This window comes from Cyprinus carpio, chromosome A9, assembly GCF_018340385.1.
Source record: "Cyprinus carpio isolate SPL01 chromosome A9, ASM1834038v1, whole genome shotgun sequence".
NCBI lineage: Eukaryota > Metazoa > Chordata > Actinopteri > Cypriniformes > Cyprinidae > Cyprinus > Cyprinus carpio.
In genome coordinates this window covers 28466542-28484283 of record NC_056580.1, presented here as the reverse complement: position 1 = coordinate 28484283, position 17742 = coordinate 28466542, and the positions used below count along the sequence as shown (strand labels likewise).

General features: G+C 37.3%; 1 protein-coding gene across 1 annotated transcript; it reads left to right on the top strand.

Annotated features, from left to right (window-relative positions):
* The first annotated feature begins 250 nt into the window (after positions 1 to 250).
* On the top strand, positions 251 to 3093 carry LOC109063664 (SLIT and NTRK-like protein 5). Its single transcript, XM_019080697.2, has one exon. It carries the CDS (start codon positions 285 to 287, stop codon positions 2892 to 2894), a length of 2610 nt encoding a protein of 869 aa, XP_018936242.2. The 5' UTR covers positions 251 to 284; the 3' UTR covers positions 2895 to 3093.
* The last annotated feature ends 14649 nt before the right edge of the window (positions 3094 to 17742 follow it).

Here is a 17742-nt window from a genome sequence, read left to right as displayed (position 1 = left end):
ATAAGTCATTTTGCTTCTCAAGTAAACCTGTCTTGATTTAAGAATGTTTGAATATTTGTACTGTAAAACATACAGAAGAAAATCACTTCTGCAGTGCATCTGTCCAATTTGATTATCAATAATTTTGCAAGTTTTATCTTCTCTTTTAAATAGTTGTATTTTTTTTTTTTTTATATTATGCATGCTTATATAATGAGTTGCATTTTATTATTTGCATTTAGCATTGGTTTTAAATGCTGAATTGGTATTGTTCATGAATTAACATTGCATTTTCCTCTTTTCAGATGACAGCACACAACTCTACTCAACCACCATCCATCATCATGAACATGCATATGTGGATATTGGCCATATTGTCCTTCGCCACATTTTTCACCTTAATTGAGATGTTCGACAATTACAGGGATATATGTACAGGCCTGTGCCTCTGCGAAGAAAGAGACGGGATTTTTACAGCCAGCTGTGAAAACAGAGGAATTAACAATCTGTCTGAGGTAACGCCTTTACACTTCACCGCATATCATCTTCTGCTCACAGGAAATCTGTTAAAGAAAGTCTCGCTCAACGATTTCGTTCATTATGAAGGACTCACCATTTTACACCTGGGCAACAATGATATATCAGAAATCGAAGGCGGCGCATTTAACGGACTCCAGGGATTAAAGCGACTGCATCTGAACAATAACAAAATCGAGGCACTAAACGACGACACGTTCCTCGGACTTGAAAGCCTGGAGTACCTACAGATTGATTATAATTATATTAGCCACATTCAACCGAAAGCCCTGAGCGATTTACGTCACTTAGAGGTGATCATCCTCAATGACAATTTGCTATCCGCTCTGCCATACAACATCTTTCGGTATGTTCCTTTAACTCATCTCGACCTGAGAGGCAATCAACTCAAAGTGCTTCCCTATATCGGCCTTCTGGAGCACCTGAGTCACATTGTGGAGTTACAGCTTGAAGAAAACCCGTGGAATTGTTCTTGCGAATTAATTGCGCTAAAAGCCTGGCTTGAAAGCATATCCTACACGGCTTTAGTCGGAGATGTGGTTTGTGAGACTCCCTTCCGATTGCACGGACGAGATCTCGACGAAATCTCAAAGCAAGAACTGTGTCCCCGCAAAGCCATCGCCGAATACGAAATGCACGCAGAACCGGCTCACAGCACCGAGATCCTCTACAAAACCACGTCAGCGGTGTTTACAGCGGGATTTGCGTCCTCAACCGTCCTGCGTGCCACAAAAAGCAGCCGCTTGTCTGGAAAACTCCGTGTCAAACCCACTTCACGCTCGTCTTCAAGCAAGCCGCAGAATTACGGGCCAATGTTGGCCTACCAAACCAAATCTCCAGTTACTCTAGACTGTCCCAACTCATGCACATGCAATCTCCAAATCTCAGACCTCGGGTTGAACGTCAACTGCCAAGAGCGGAAAATCGAAAGCATCTCAGATCTTGATCCCAAGCCGTACAATCCAAAAAAGATGTACCTGACCGGAAACTACATCTCTTCGGTGTGCAGTTCCGACTTCAATGGCGCAACCGGATTGGATTTGCTCCACTTAGGCAACAACCGCATAGCGGTCATTCATGATAGGACATTCGGCCAGCTTATACACTTAAGAAGGCTTTACTTAAACGGCAACTTAATCGAGCGGCTCACCGAGGACATGTTTTACGGTCTACAAAGCTTGCAGTTTCTGTATTTGGAGTACAATGTTATCCGAGAGATCGCGGTTGGTGCATTCCAGCAGGTCCCTAATCTTCAACTGCTGTTTCTCAACAACAACCTCCTCAAGACCCTACCACTGGGCATCTTTGATGGATTGAGCCTGGCTCGATTGAATCTGCGCAGCAACCACTTACGAACTCTTCCGGTCGGCGGCGTCCTCGAACCTACCCTAACGTCGCTGGTGCAGATCGATCTCTTCGAGAACCCTTGGGATTGCTCGTGCCTCGCGGTGGAGATGAAAAACTGGTTGGAGCAGCTCAGCACCGGTACCGTGGTGAACAGCGTCATTTGCGAATCTCCGCTGAGTCTCTCGGGAGAGGATATGCGGTACGTTCACGCGTCTCATCTCTGCCCGGAAAGCTCAAATGCACAATCTTCCGTCGTGCCTCCCTCGGAGGAATCCTTTCCTGGTAGCACTATCACATTAGAAACAGCCTTGGATTATGATACGCAGTATCCCGCGGTCCCCCTTTCTGTTCTTATACTCGCCTTTCTGCTCCTTTTTATATTATCCGTTTTCGTCGCCGCTGGGTTGTTTGCTGTCATAGTGAAGCGGCGTAAAAAGTCTGAACGCCTGGCTTCGGTAACCACCAATGCGAGCTCCTTCGATGCTATCTACACCGATAGAGCGAAGTCTAGAACGTCGGCGGGCCACGTCTACGAGTACATCCCATCCGCAGCAGAAAGCGGTGCGAAAAACGGCCTCTATAGTGAGGGAAGTGCAATTGAGAGTTATAGAGACTTTGAAGAACTCAATAGAGGTCTGGCATCCAATTCGGATGAAGACGTCGGGAGCAATGCGATAAGCTCCGAGTTCAGCGCCGGCACTCCAGATGCGCTCAACAGACACTCTCCTCTCTTGGACGACAACTACTTTTACCGAGATATCTTGGCTAGGGACCAGCAGGCCTCTTACAGGGGTAATGTAGCATGTAAGCATGGCACACATGCATCAGCTCAGTGCGCGGCAGACTTTGATGTGAGACATCAATACTTGAATCCGGAAAGGGTACAGCAGACCATGGTGTACTGCTCGACGCCAAACACCGTCTACATAGAGCCCAACAGAAGTGAATACTGGGAACTGAAAGCCAAGCTTCATTTCGAACCGGACTATTTAGAGGTTCATGAGAAAAGGACGACCTTCACACAATTCTGAAAACATGCATTTTTCGTAACTTTTTTTTTTTTAAGTTCAGGAGAAACATTTTTATCTGAGAGATATTAGGGTGAATCTCACAACAATATGATTGCAGCTCAAAATAGAGAAATAGAAAAATAATATTTTTATATTTTTAATTAAATATTATTTTATATTTATAAATGTGTATTTTATTTCTATTTTGCAGAGAAAATGAAGCCTGTTTATTACTATTTTTTTTTTCTTTTTTTATGCATTTATTTATTTTATTTTGCATTGCACTGTAAAAAATGGATAATGCCAAGACATTATCCATTAATTTTATTGACATTTCTGTTAACCCTTAAACCAAAAGCAATGAAGTGCAAAATTCAAAATACAGGCAAAAAGCCTATAAAAAAAAACATTAATACAGAAAAAAATCCTCTATATCAATACAGTACACTGTGCCCATTTTTTTAACAGTGTATGGCATTATTTGCAGGAAATTAAGCACATTTTGTGGGAAAAATGTTATTTAAATTCTATTGTATTTATACATCATAGCATACATTTCAAAAGTATAAATTTCCCCCAATCCCCCTAAATTGCAAAAAAAAAAAAAAAAAATTAATTCTCATTAATTTGGAAAAAAGTGAATTAGTAGTATTTGTTACATTGCTTTTAATACTGCTATAAAGAAATACATTATAAATATTTATATATTTAATCTTAATGGTCCTTCATACCAGGATCGCTTTTTTTTTTTTTTTTTTTAATCATTTTTTTTTTTTTTTTTTGTTTTTTTGTTTTTTTGAGATTATATTCTCATACAAATCGTGCATCAGAAATATAATTACAACCTTCTTTTAATTCAGTATCATCTCTTTAATACATTCTGAGGTCCATGAATGATTTATGTCTGTGAATATCAAAGATGTTGTGACCGTTCACATTTAGTTTAAGGCTTTTCCTCACTTGTGATGAAAGGGACAATCTGTTCATTATGTTTTTTGCAGATCTTTGCACTTTTTTTGCACTGGTTAAATTATATTAAGAATAATTTTTGTAACATTTATATTGACGGTCCTGGCAGTTAAACCAATAGCTTTTTAGATTTAATTAGCAATGCTGGGAAAAGGAGTTTTCTTTGTTCCTTTTGCAAATTTTTGAGCATGTGTATATTTTGTAAAAGACATATGCAGTCAAAGCACAAAATCTACAGTATATACCCTACAGCCTACAGGTCACCGTGGCTGTGCAATATTGTGAACTCCCTTTAAATGTTACCGGTGTTTGTCCACCCACGTCGACTAATAAGAAGCACCATGAGAGCAGTTCTGGAAGAAGACAAGACAACTACAGGGAAAGTGTGTAAAGCCAAAAATTAATCCTCTTCCCCCTGTTATTTTCCTTCAGATTTCTGATGTGAGACTCAATGAAGGAAACAACAACCCAGGCCTCTTTTTACACAAGGGTTTGTTATTCAGCAAATGCCAATGAAAATTTCATGCAGGGCTCGAGGCGGTCTGGAGAGATTGTTATGCAAAAACAGCAGTCGCTGCGGCACGTCAGTGTTTCTTCTCATTTCTATTGCCTGTACAGGATTTTAACTGAAATTGCATTTATTTAATGGTTTTATAAATCACTATCAAGACTATTATATCATGTAATTTCTGTGTTTACACGTGCAAACCGAATGAATTACAGACTGAACAAAGTATGTCAGGTTTTGCACTGATTTTGTCTTCAACACGACACAATATCCTTAATTTATGGAGCAGATGTTCCTATATTTAATCTTATAATAACAGACAGATAACATATGGATGTGTGCTTCAACTAGGAATGGACAATATAGGTAAAACATTTCACAAACATTTCATAACATTTCTGCTACAGCTAATTTGTGGGGGAATTTTTTTTTTTTAATAAGACACTTCTGCTCTTCAAGACTGCATTTATGTGATCAAAAATACAGAAAAAAAAATTAATACTGTGAAATATTATTAAAATTTAAAATAAAATGGTTTTCTTTTTTAATATACTGTTAAACTGTAATTTATTTCTGTGATCAAAGCTGAATTTTCAGCATCATTACTTTAGTCTTCAGTCTCACATGATCCTTTAGAAATATTATCAATGTTAAACAGTTGTGCTGCTTAATTCTTTATTCTTTTTATTTATTTAATTTATTTATTTTTTTATTTGGAACCTGTGATACGTTTTTCGGGATTTTTTGATGAATAAAGGAAAGGAAAAAAAAACAGCATTTATTTAGAATAAATAAAAAATAAATTAAATAAAAAGTGGTAAATTCAGAAAATAATAATACATTTAAAATAATCATAATAATATATTTCTATAATATATATTTTACTTTTATTATTTATGGGGAAATTTTGATTTTTTTAATGTTTTTAAGTGTGAGTGTAGAGACTTTTTATAATATATATGTGTGTGTGTGTGTGTGTGTGTGTGTGTGTGTGTGTGTGTGTGTGTGTGTGTGTGTGTGTGTGTGTGTGTGTGTGTGTGTGTGTGTGTGTGTGTGTGTCAAATAATCATATTTTTTTTTGAAAATGATAAATAAAAAAACTTTTACACAATTCAGCTTAATTTCTCATTTTAATTCAGTTTAACTTTATGTACTAAAATAACTAAACTAAACTAAAACTAAAAGATAAAAAATAAAAATGAATAAATATATATATAGAAAAATAACATTTTAGATAAAATGAAAATGGAAAATCTAAAAATTAAAGCCAATACAAAATGTTAATGATATCTCAAAGAGACTAAAATAACAGGTAAAGACATTTATAATATTACAAAAGATTTCTGTTTCAAATAAATGCTGAAAACGTATCACGGTTTCCACAAAAATATTGAGCAGCACAACTGTTTTCAACATCAGAAATGTTGTTTGAGCTGCAAATCATCACATTAGAATGATTTCTGAAGATCATGATGAAGATCAATAAATTACAGTTTAACTCATACTCACACAGAAAACAGTTATTTGAGATTGTAAAAATATTTTACAGTTTTTCTGTATTTTTGATCAAATAAATGCAGCCTTTATGAGCAGAAGAGATTTCTTTTAAGAAAAAAAAAAAATTACTGATCCCAAACTATGGCAGTATATACAGAGCAGATGTTCCGATATTTAATCTCATAATAACAGACAGATACCATATGGATGTTTGCTTCAACTACGAATGGACAACATAGGTAAAACATTTCAGCTGCTACAGCTAAGTTGTGGCAGAAAAATCTAAGCTAGACACAGCTAAGATCTCCAATGGTACAATTCTGCGCTCCGATAAAAATAAAAAAATCCCCTGTCGAGTGCTTTGAGACCCTGTTTTGAGGACAGCATCTGCACAGAAAACACCAGAGTACCTTGTGAAATATTTGAAGTGCACTGTCTCAATTAAGTCCAGAAGCGAAGCAGCATCTCAGGCTTCATTCACACTGCAAGTCGATTCTGATTTCCTTAAATCTTTGTGTGCATGTTCACATGATCATTGTTATTCTAGCATGAACAAATAATGTCGCCATGCAATCCGTAGCCTCTCTGTGTTGAACCCTGAGGCAGTTTTTATTTTTCCTGTGGCGATGCTTCACTACACTTTCTGTTGTATAGTATTTCAAATATTGAGCGTTTGCGGTCCTAGAGTCGTCTCTCCATGTTAAACAACTTTCATCTTCATGCCAAAGGCAAAATTAAACTTTCAAGTTGAGTTGCCATAAATATCAAATGAATTTTAACCTGACTGTTCACACCGAAGTCAATACTCACTCAAAAACGGAGGTGCATGAGCTCAGATCAATGAGGCCTACGATCAATCAGATCCAAAAAGAATACAAAACCTGTTCTAATTGAAAGAAAATAAGCTATTTATTTTAACTCATTTACATTGTTTGCATTATGACATTGTTTGTTTGCACATTTTTTTTATGACAAGTTCCACAATTTCAACACAAGTTCAACATTTTAATTTTGCTGTGCTGAAAATCTTATACATAATTTGGTGTTCCCGGTCAAAATGACCAACTGGCCTTTTAGAAATTGCTTATAAATCTTATGTTATGCTATATTTTCTTGGTTTTGGTCTTTTTTTATCAACTTGTTTTCTTTCAGTTAGCACAGGTTTTTGTATTTCTTTTGGAACTGATTTAATATAGTTTTGGAAATTAAATGCTTTTTTGGAGTAAAAAAAAAAAAAAAAACAAAAAAAAAAAATATTTTTTTTTGTGTATTATTTTTTTTAAAAAAAGGTGTGTATGATCTGATATATAAGGCCTACGATCAATCAAGTCCAAAAAAAAAAAATGCCTGTGCTTAGTTGATAAAAAAGATAGAATCCAATATTTGGAAAAAAATATAACATAACAAAAAAAGAAAAAGCAATTTCTGTTGGCAGGTAATTTTTAACCAGAAACACCTCAAGTGTAATAATGTGGAGGAAAAAATCCCAATTCCCAGTCCAATGTGATAACAATAACTAGCATTTTGGAAAAAATAAAATCATCTCTGTGTTAAAATGACCTGCACACAACATGATGGTTAAATAAAAATATTATCAAATTATTAAAAAATAAATTTAACAGTTAATGCAATAATAAAAATGTGTAAAATAAGCAAAATTGTCTCAATTTCAATCTAATTAATTTTCTAAAAAAAATTAATTTATTCATTTATTCTAATTAATTAAATGCTTTTTCATTACAATTTTGGGGTGGGGTTTTGGGGGGTTTTTGTGGAGAATCAGACTGAACAAGCAATCATGTGATTGTTTTTTACAGACCTGATCCAAACCAGATCTGTATGTGGTTTGAAATACAATTGCTTTTAATTCTGAGTTTCCAGATCTAGTCATTTATTTTGTCACTTGAGGGCATCCGTAACATCACAGTAGTGTCTCCAGCCATCCTCTTTCACTCGTTTACGCACAAATGTGAGTGTAAATGTGCAAACAACAGATCTGTGTCACACGTGAAAGACAAAAATCTGTTTTGGGCCGCATTTAAATTCAGTGGGAATGCAGCTGCGATTGCTTGCACCTACCTTCGGTGAAAGTTAGTTTAGTTTAGTTTGCATACTGTATTTCTTTTTCTTTTAACTTCAGGAAAACATATGCAAACCTTGAGGTTTAGTACCTGAACTGCATCTCATTTGCTGGCAGTGATGCAAACTTTTCAATATCTGTTTTTCACTCCTACACACTGGCTTGAAGGCCATTTTAACATTTCTTTCAAGGCATTGATGTTCTCTGGTCCTCTTGCATGATTCTCTCGCTTAAGGATGTGCCTCAATGTTTCAATAAGAAATGTGACATTTCTTATATATCATCCATTTTTCATCATCCTTCAGCTAGTCGTTGTTTATGATCCATACGCACCCTTCGGTATCTTCCTGTGCGATCGTTCTTCGTCAGTGTGGATTTGAAACAAGGACTGTTAACAGTGGAAGAAACGCCCCTGCAGATCTTTAGCTTTTACATCTGAAGAATTATACATGAAATGTCAGGCAGACAGCGATTCTTCAGTGACAGTGTTAAATTATGTATATTCACTGTATGTACTGTACTGTGTAGTTCACGCAAAAGTTACATTTATGTCATAATTTGCTCAGTGTTATTATTTATATTACACTGTAAAATAGTTTTTTTTTCTGTTTTGTTTTTTGGAAGTTGTAAATAAAAAGGATTATTGGATTACGTTTTACAAGAAAATACTATTTCAGTTTTTATTCTTAAAAAATACTGTCTAATTCAGTGTGTTTGTTGCTGTTTCCCTGTAATTAATTGTGAAATTCACTAGCAATTTCTCAATTTTGCAATTGTGTATAATATGTATTAATTATTTAATTGAACTTATATTTTTATATTTTTCATTTTAAATTTAGTTTAGGTTTTAATATTTTTTGCTTTCGTCATATTCTCCCAAATATATTTATTACAAATTTTTTTATTAGTGTATTTTTATTTATTGTTTAGGCTTTTCATGTAATATTTATTTCATTAAAGGTTTATTTGATTTAATGATAAATTAATATAAAAATCTAATTAAAATTTTCAATATTTATTTTGTGTTCCACTAAAAACAAATATCAGCAATTTTTTCAGTCTATGTTATGTTAATATTTTAAATTAGCCTTTATTGTTATATTTTTAGTTTTCATTTTAATATAATCATTTTTGTAGATGCTTTTGTCATTTTTATTATTTTTTACCTTCCAAATATTTCAATTTAGATTTATTTTCATTTCAGTTTTATTTTAGTATTTCAACTTAAACTTTATTTTCTCAGTTAGTTTCCGAAGCAAGATTTCTCATTTTTATGTTTGTATGTTTTTAAAGTTTGCTTTTCAACTAATATTTATATTTTATTTAAGCGTTATCTAAATTAATTTTGTAAAACTCTTCAATTTCCACTAAAACAATATTTTTTTCAATTAAATTTAATTTTTCCTGCTAAATATTTTTATTTAGCTTAAATTACTTTTTTATTTCAGCTTTAGTAAATAAATGTTTTAATGTTTTTCATATATATGTGTGTATGTATATATATATACACACACACACACACACTGTATATATTTAATTTAAAAACAAAAAAAAAAAAAATCAAAAAAAATTTTTCCATTTTATTTCAAACCAAAAAAAAAAAATCTTTCTTGCTTGCATTCTTTCATTATATCAGACAATTTTTTTAGATAGAAGCCCTGGCTTTACATAATTTTTCCTATAAATGAATTCTGGATGTATAAATGGACAAATTAATCAAACTAAAGTAGGATTAGGTCCTTCTGAACTCACAATCAAAACTGTTCTGGTTTTCCTCATTAGCAGAACATTCTGTGCTCAGTTTCTTCTCATTTTTCTCTGAGACTCGCTCATTAAAACCACACCTCTGGCTTTACCCAGTATAGAGTTAATGCTGCTTCAGGCCACTTTATCATTCATGTGGACAAAAAAAGTAAAGCAGAATGTTATTCCATGGCCTTGTGCTGTTCACTGCTGTTCAGAAAGTGATTCATCAGCTTTGGTAGCATAATAATCTGATGCATCTATTAACAAAGAGATTAATGTGTTTGCTTTGACAGGCACTGTCTGAGTTTGTCCTGAATGACTTGAGAAGCCTTTAAGCAGGACTGTATGTTCCCATTCTGACCAAAATTCAAGATTAGGAATGTAAAAATTTAAAAAATCAGTTACTGATCCTTTGGTTGATGCTTATTTATCCATATTGTTCCTGCGATTAATAAATCAAGAAAGTTAGGATATGTTTTTAAGAGTTCAGGTTATTTTAATTGTATGTTTCATCTGAAAGTGATGCCACATAATTGAGCATAACACTGTGAAATTGTGACTTGCTTCTGAACTATATTTGGAGATTTTTTTTTTCTTTCTAAAAGTTAAAATAAATTCAGATAGCAAACTACTGATAAAATTATCATTTAAAACTAAGATTATAGACGAAACTGTAGCTTAGCAGCATCACAATAATAATCAGAAAAATAACACCATTAATGTAAATTCCATCAATTATTAAACATTCAATTTAAGTAGCAAAGTAGCTATTTTAGTTCACTGTTGATTAAATTTAGTTTAATAACAACTCAATTTAGTTAAAATTGTGTTCTCGTTTCTAATATTGTCCAATGCAGTTAAATTGCTAAGCTTCCTTTTTAATTCCTAAATTATTTCACTATGCTTGAAAAATCAAAGTTTTGTTCAGAAATTATATTAAACAAAAAATAAATGCATAATACTAGAAGAATAGTTTTAACATGGTTTATTGGAACACTACAATTAGCCCAAGTCCATATTAAATGACTGCTTAACTCGCTAAGCTTACTTGTCTGTGCAACGTCTCTCTCTACTCTGGCGATGGTGAGGGTAGTCACTTTAGAAACAGAAAGAATCTTCTATAACTTTTCTGTTTTTCTTCATTTCTCAATATATACGCGCGATCTGTTCGTTATGTGTGAGCTTGTGTGGTCTGTCTGTGGACAGCAATGTTACAGCACATTACAAACTGTACAACTTACAACATGCTTTAACCCTCTGGAGTCTAAGGGTATTTTTGGGGCCTGGAGAAGTTTTGTCATGCCCTGACATTTGTGCTTTTTTCAGTTTCTTATAAATATCTAAATGGCTAAAGTCTAATCTCACTGTAATCAGCACACACTGGGCTATCAATAATATAGTGAGCAGCATGTATGTACATGATTGTGTTTTTGAGAAAAAATTTTTTATGCGTGGTTAGTGAAAACTAAAAATGTTAAATCACTTGAATAAGGCAATAAAACACATATAGAAAATTGGTTCCCAAGAATTTGGAGAGCTGGAGCTTGTAGCCTAGAATTTTTTTTTTCTAAATGATGTGAAAATCATCTTGTTTACTCACTTACAGAAACCATATATTGATTTAAATTTTTTCTAAGGACACTCGAGAAAAGGTTTTGTTGGTAAAGTCATATGCGAGTAGGCGTCAACTATCATGAATTCACACCTGAGAAGACAAAGACCTGCATAATGAGCTGCATAATGAGCCATTCAGTCACCTGTGTCAACTGAGAGGGGTGAGTTACAAGAAAGAATGTGAGGACAAAATAACTGTATATAATTTTATGTTTGTAGTTTATTAGAATATATTTAATTATCCCACAACATAATTTAATATTCACTTGTGAGTGCAGTTAAACAGTTTATTAGGAACAATCAAAGCTGACTTTCAAACTGAATTTTTTTGCATCATTACTCCAGTCACACAATCCTTCAGAAATCCTTTTAACAATCTTATTTTCTACTAAAAAACATTTATTGTTATTATTATTATTATTATTATTATTTATTATTATTATTATTATTATTATTATTAATGTTGAAAAAGAGCTGAGAATATTTTTTTTTAGTTTTTTTAGGGGGGATAAATTGAAAGAACAGCAATGATTGTTACATTTGTTACAGTTTACATTTATTGTTACATTTATATTATGTACATCAAGCTTTTGGAATGGTATAGTAGTGTATATTGTTATTGAAACTTCATATATTTCACTTGATTATACATTTAGTCAGGAATTATAGTTTGGAAAAAGTCTTTGGAAAAAGTCTAACTAGTAAAATGTTTACACGTTATGTGAAAACTAGTACAAGTATATAAATAAATAAAAAGAGACTTACTCATGTTTATGATCTCTGCTCTGATAAAGTGCTTCATCTCTTTTTTCTGAGGAAATCCAAATCTCAAATCCTCTAACCACATCACATCTTTTGTGGGTGAATTATGTCTTATTCCTCTCATCGCGAAGCAAACAGTAAAATAAAAAAAAACTTGAAGAACAGTCTCACTGCGTTGTCTTCTGTTGTGTGTGGGCGTATTCAAAAGCCGCGCGCTTCAGTGAAACATTTGAATCTCAAAAGCGCGCTCAGCGCGGGGGCGTGGTCGCATTAGAAGATAATGAAGGAAGACGTGAAAACGGACATCGGGTTGTTTTCATATGGATTACTTTATCACAGAATATTTGTTTTCAGCAGCACTCGTTTAGTTTAAAAGTAGACATGTCAGGCTTTCTATAGATATCTCTCTCATGTCTCTGTGTTGAGTATTCACTGAGTTACAGTTCATTTTAATGACGCATTTGTAACTGAAGATCAGCGCAGACAAAGGCTGCAGACAGCACTCCTTGTTTGTTATCTTTATTTTATAAGTGCACAAAGTTGTGTTGTTATTATGTCTGTATACAAAAAAAAGTAGACCGTTTACAGATTCGATTGATGTATTGCTCTTCTCTGTACGATCAAAACTGAAAGTGTAATTTAAGTTCTTTTCGGGGTTATCAGGAGAAAATACCCCAAAACGCGTATACGCGTTAATCGACTCCAGAGGGTTAACCTCCCACACTCGTCATCGCTATTTTAACCTTCGTATGTGATCCACATATCTTTCAAGCGAACTAATTATGTTTAATACCTGAGTTGGCATAATTTGTGCTCGTGGCGGAGTGGTAGCAGAGCGTTCTCAGAGCGAGTGAAAACCTCAACTCTCCAACTTTCAAAAAATCCACTCCTAGCTCCAGGCAAAATCACGCCGCTCCACTCCTTGCTCCGCTACCACTCCGCTCCGCTCACATACTCTGGTCCACTCCAAAAAGGGCTCCAGTTCCCATGTCCAGCCCAGGGGGGTGGGGGGGGGGGTCTGGCTGTAGAGGCGGGACCAGGGGCCGAGTGCCGAGGCCAGGGCCACAGAGGCCACTCCGCCATGGGACCCTGAGTTTCCTTCTCTGCCATAGCCTCCTAGTCTGCCTGCTCCGCCATGGCTTCCTAGTCTGCCTGCTCCGCCATGGCTTCCTGGTCTGCCTGCTCGGCCATGGCTCCTTGAACTGCCTGCTCCACCATGGCTTCCTGGTCTGCCTGCTCCGCCATGGCTTCCTGGTCTGCCTGCTCCGCCATGGCTTCCTGGTCTGCCTTCTCCGCCATGGCTTCATGGTCTGCCTGCTCCGCCATGGCCCCTTGAACTGCCTGCTCCGCCATGGCTTCATGGTCTGCCTGCTCCGCCATGGCCCCTTGAACTGCCTGCTCCGCCATGGCTTCATGGTCTGCCTGCTCCGCCATGCCCCCCTTGAACTGCCTGCCTGCTCCGCCATGGCTCCCTTTGTCTGCCTGCTCCGCCATGGCTTCCTGGTCTGCCTGCTCCGCCATGGCCCCTTGAACTGCCTGCTCCGCCATGGCTTCATGGTCTGCCTGCTCCACCATGGCTTCCTGGTCTGCCTGCTCCGCCATGACTTCCTGGTCTGCCTGCTCCGCCATGGCTTCCTGCTCTGCCTGCTCCGCCATGGCCCCTTGAACTGCCTGCTCCGCCATGGCTTCATGGTCTGCCTGCTCCGCCATGGCTTCATGGTCTGCCTGCTCCGCCATGGCTTCCTGGTCTGCCTGCTCCGCCATGGCCCCTTGAACTGCCTGCTCCGCCATGGCTTCATGGTCTGCCTGCTCCCGCCAGTGGCCCCTTGAACTGCCTTGCTCCGCCATGGCTTCAGGTCTGCCTGCTCCGCCATGGCCCCTTGAACTGCCTGCTCCGCCATGGCTCCCTTTGTCTGCCTGCTCCGCCATGGCTTCCTGGTCTGCCTGCTCCGCCATGGCCCCTTGAACTGCCTGCTCCGCCATGGCTTCCTGGTCTGCCTGCTCCGCCATGGCCCCTTGAACTGCCTGCTCCGCCATGGCTTCATGGTCTGCCTGCTCCGCCATGGCCCCTTGAACTGCCTGCTCCGCCATGGCTCCCTTTGTCTGCCTGCTCCGCCATGGCTTCCTGGTCTGCCTGCTCCGCCATGGCCCCTTGAACTGCCTGCTCCGCCATGGCTTCATGGTCTGCCTGCTCCACCATGGCTTCCTGGTCTGCCTGCTCCGCCATGGCTCCCTGGTCTGCCTGCTCCGCCATGGCTTCCTGCTCTGCCTGCTCCGCCATGGCCCCTTGAACTGCCTGATCCGCCATGGCTTCATGGTCTGCCTGCTCCGCCATGGCTTCCTGGTCTGCCTGCTCCGCCATGGCCCCTTGAACTGCCTGATGCTCCGCCATGGCTTCCTGGTCTGCCTGCTGCAGGCCATGGCTCCTTTGAACTGCCTGCTCCCATGGCTTCCTGGTCTGCCTGCTCTGCCATGGCCCCTTGAACTGCCTGCTCCGCCATGGCTTCCTGGTCTGCCTGCTCCGCCATGGCTTCCTGCTCTGCCTGCTCCGCCATGGCTTCCTGGTCTGCCTGATCTGCCATGGCTTCCTGCTCTGCCTGCTCCGCCATGGCTTCATGGTCTGCCTGCTCCGCCATGGCTTCCTGGTCTGCCTGCTCCGCCATGGCTTCCTGCTCTGCCTGCTCCGCCATGGCTTCCTGGTCTGCCTGCTCCGCCAGGCTTCCTTCCTGCTCTGCCTGCTCCGCCATGGCTTCCTGGTCTGCCTGCTCCGCCATGGCTTCCTGCTCTGCCTGCTCCGCCATGGCTTCCTGGTCTGCCTGCTCCGCCATGGCTTCCTGCTCTGCCTGCTCCGCCATGGCTTCCTGGTCTGCCTGCTCCGCCATGGCTTCCTGGTCTGCCTGCTCCGCCATGGCTTCCTGCTCTGCCTGCTCCGCCATGGCTTCCTGCTCTGCCTGCTCCGCCATGGCTTCCTGCTCTGCCTGCTCCGCCATGGCTTCCTGGTCTGCCTGATCTGCCATGGGTCCCGGAACGGGTACCACTCTGGAGGCCTGCTGTCCTGCATAAGCCTGTCCTGAGGGACCATTGGATGGAAGCCCCCTTGGATGTTGTGTGGCCTTCGGGGAGGGGGGATTGTTCTCTTTGTCTTGTGTTTTCTTGATTCTCTTGATTGTCTTGTGTTTTCCTCCCTCACGTGCCCCGTGACCTAGTTTCTCCTATGTCTGGTTATGTTCCCATTTATTTCCACTGGTTTCAGCTGTGTCCTGTTTAATTCCTTGATTAGTCCCATTATTTAAGCCTTGGGTTTTCCTGAGTCCAGCGTCCTGTCTGAAAGTCAATCCCCGGTGCTACGTGTGTGTTCCTTGTCCTATTGATCATTAAAGACTGTTCGTCGTAAATGCTCCTACGTCTCCTCGCTCCTTGTCTCCTCAAAGTAGTGCAGCGTGACATTAATGTTACTGAATATGAATTGTCTTTTAAACTTCAACAAGGTAAGATGAAGATGAAGGGTATTATATCATATCATTACTAAATATACAATATATACACGAATATAATATTGAAATTTTAATTTGGAAGACAGAATTCATGTGATTTTAATTTATGACAGATTAAAAACCATTGTACAAATTTTATACACGTTTTTTAGGTTTTAATAAAAAATAAATAAATAAATAAATAAAAAAAGATTATTGCAATTTTTTTGAATTCATTCAACTTCACATTAAATTAAATGAGTTTCTTGCCATTTTTTTGTAATTACTTTATACTTAGTGATTGTTCTTAAAATTCCTGTGTATTTTCAGTGTATAGAAGGTAATTAATATTTCTAATTAGCTTTTATTTTATACTTTCAGTTTTTATTTTACTTAGTTTAGGTTTTTAATCATTCTTGCTGTTGTCATTTTTTTTGTTTTTTTTTTTTTTTTTTTGTCTGGCAAACACGTCACTTTCACTTTAAAATATTTAGCTTTACTTTTATTTTGTTTTGGTAATTTTAGTAGTTGAACAAAGTTTTTTTTTTTTTTTTTTTTTGTAAATGTATTTTTTTCATGTAATATATTTTATTTTATTAAAGCTTATTTCAGTGTTAATGAAAAATAAAATTCTTCAATATTTTCTAATTTGTGTTCCTCGAAGCAATTTCTAAGTAAAAATTGTTTCTAGTAAATCCTACATTATTATTATTATTATTACTACAGTGTTATGTTCAATTGGATTCTAGGCCTCACAGTTACTGAGAAAAAACCCTTGTGGACAACTCCCCAGTTGTGACAGCTAGTTCTATTATGACTCGCTTACTTAACAATATTCCCTTGGTGTCCACTGCTAATTTTAAAAGGGGTTTGAGAAAGCCACCCACCTTTTTCCCTTTGCCAGGCTGGAAGCAACTCTTTGGCAGATTGCGAGTGTTAAAGTGGCTGAGCCGCATAAGATCTGAGCGTCGCTCAATGCTGAAAATGAGGCCAGATCTGGATTATATAAGCCTGAGGAGGCATGGCAGCCTGAGAGGAGAGGACTCACATATGACTGTGAGCTCACTGGAGGGGAAACAACTCAAATCTGCTCTTTTTATAAGTCAGCATCATTCCCTCATTACTTTCTAGAAGAGTGGGAATTCCCGTTTCCCCATATCAGCCAAAGGTCTCTCACTGGAGCAAATGGCAAACACATATAGTTTTAGCTGACCTATAGTTCCCATACAGGTTATGCTGTTCGTCAGCATTGCTGTACTGTACGTACGTCCATGAGTCTGTATGCATAAATGATTTACTCAGCATGCATCATGCCTCAAGGACTCGAGCCGCTCCGTTTTGGAATAGCTGCATCCTCAACCCATCAAGCCTGGAGTAAAGTGACCAGATTTTTTGAAAGGAATATTTCCTAGTTTAGCGGTCGAATATAATTGAAATCTCACTTGTTATTACTCAAACATGTGCACAAACAATGATCTATAATGAAATGTGAATCCATTCACATTTCCAGGTTTCTCAGAAGCAGAAGTTGTTAACATTGGGTGAAACTTCAAAAAATATATGTTTTGTGTTCACATTTGCCCCAAAAGAAAATAAAAAAAATCCAAGATATGATTCTTTGACTATCCAAAAAAGACAAAAATATCAAACAGATTGACTATGCTGGTCAAAAGAGGTCACCAAGTACACTGACAAAAATAGGGTGTAGAAACATTTGTTCATTCACTAATTTCTATATTTATAATGCACTCCAATAATAGGCATATTTGTTTATTTTTACTAACATTTTTTTTTTTTTAAACAATTTTACAGTGTATAGTTTTATAAATGTACATTCAAAAAAAAAATTAAACTTACACATTTTAAGAACAATTAAATACATCATCAGTCTAAAAAGGGTCAATATTATCTATTTATATTTCTTTATTTATTTACATTTTCCAACTATATTTATTATTGTCACTTTCACAAACTGTGAATATAGTGTTAATTTTTTTCCCCCAAATGTTTATCTGTATTCTTTTGGAAGAGAATCGTTACTATCCATAATTAGGCTTATTATTATTATTATTATTAGCCTATTATTATTATTAATTGTTTTTTAAATGGACTGAAAGTGTAATAATTCAGTTGATTTTTATTTTATTATAAATGCATGGGCTAATTGCACCCAGGCATTATAGTTAAAATACTATATATATATATATATTAAATAATAGT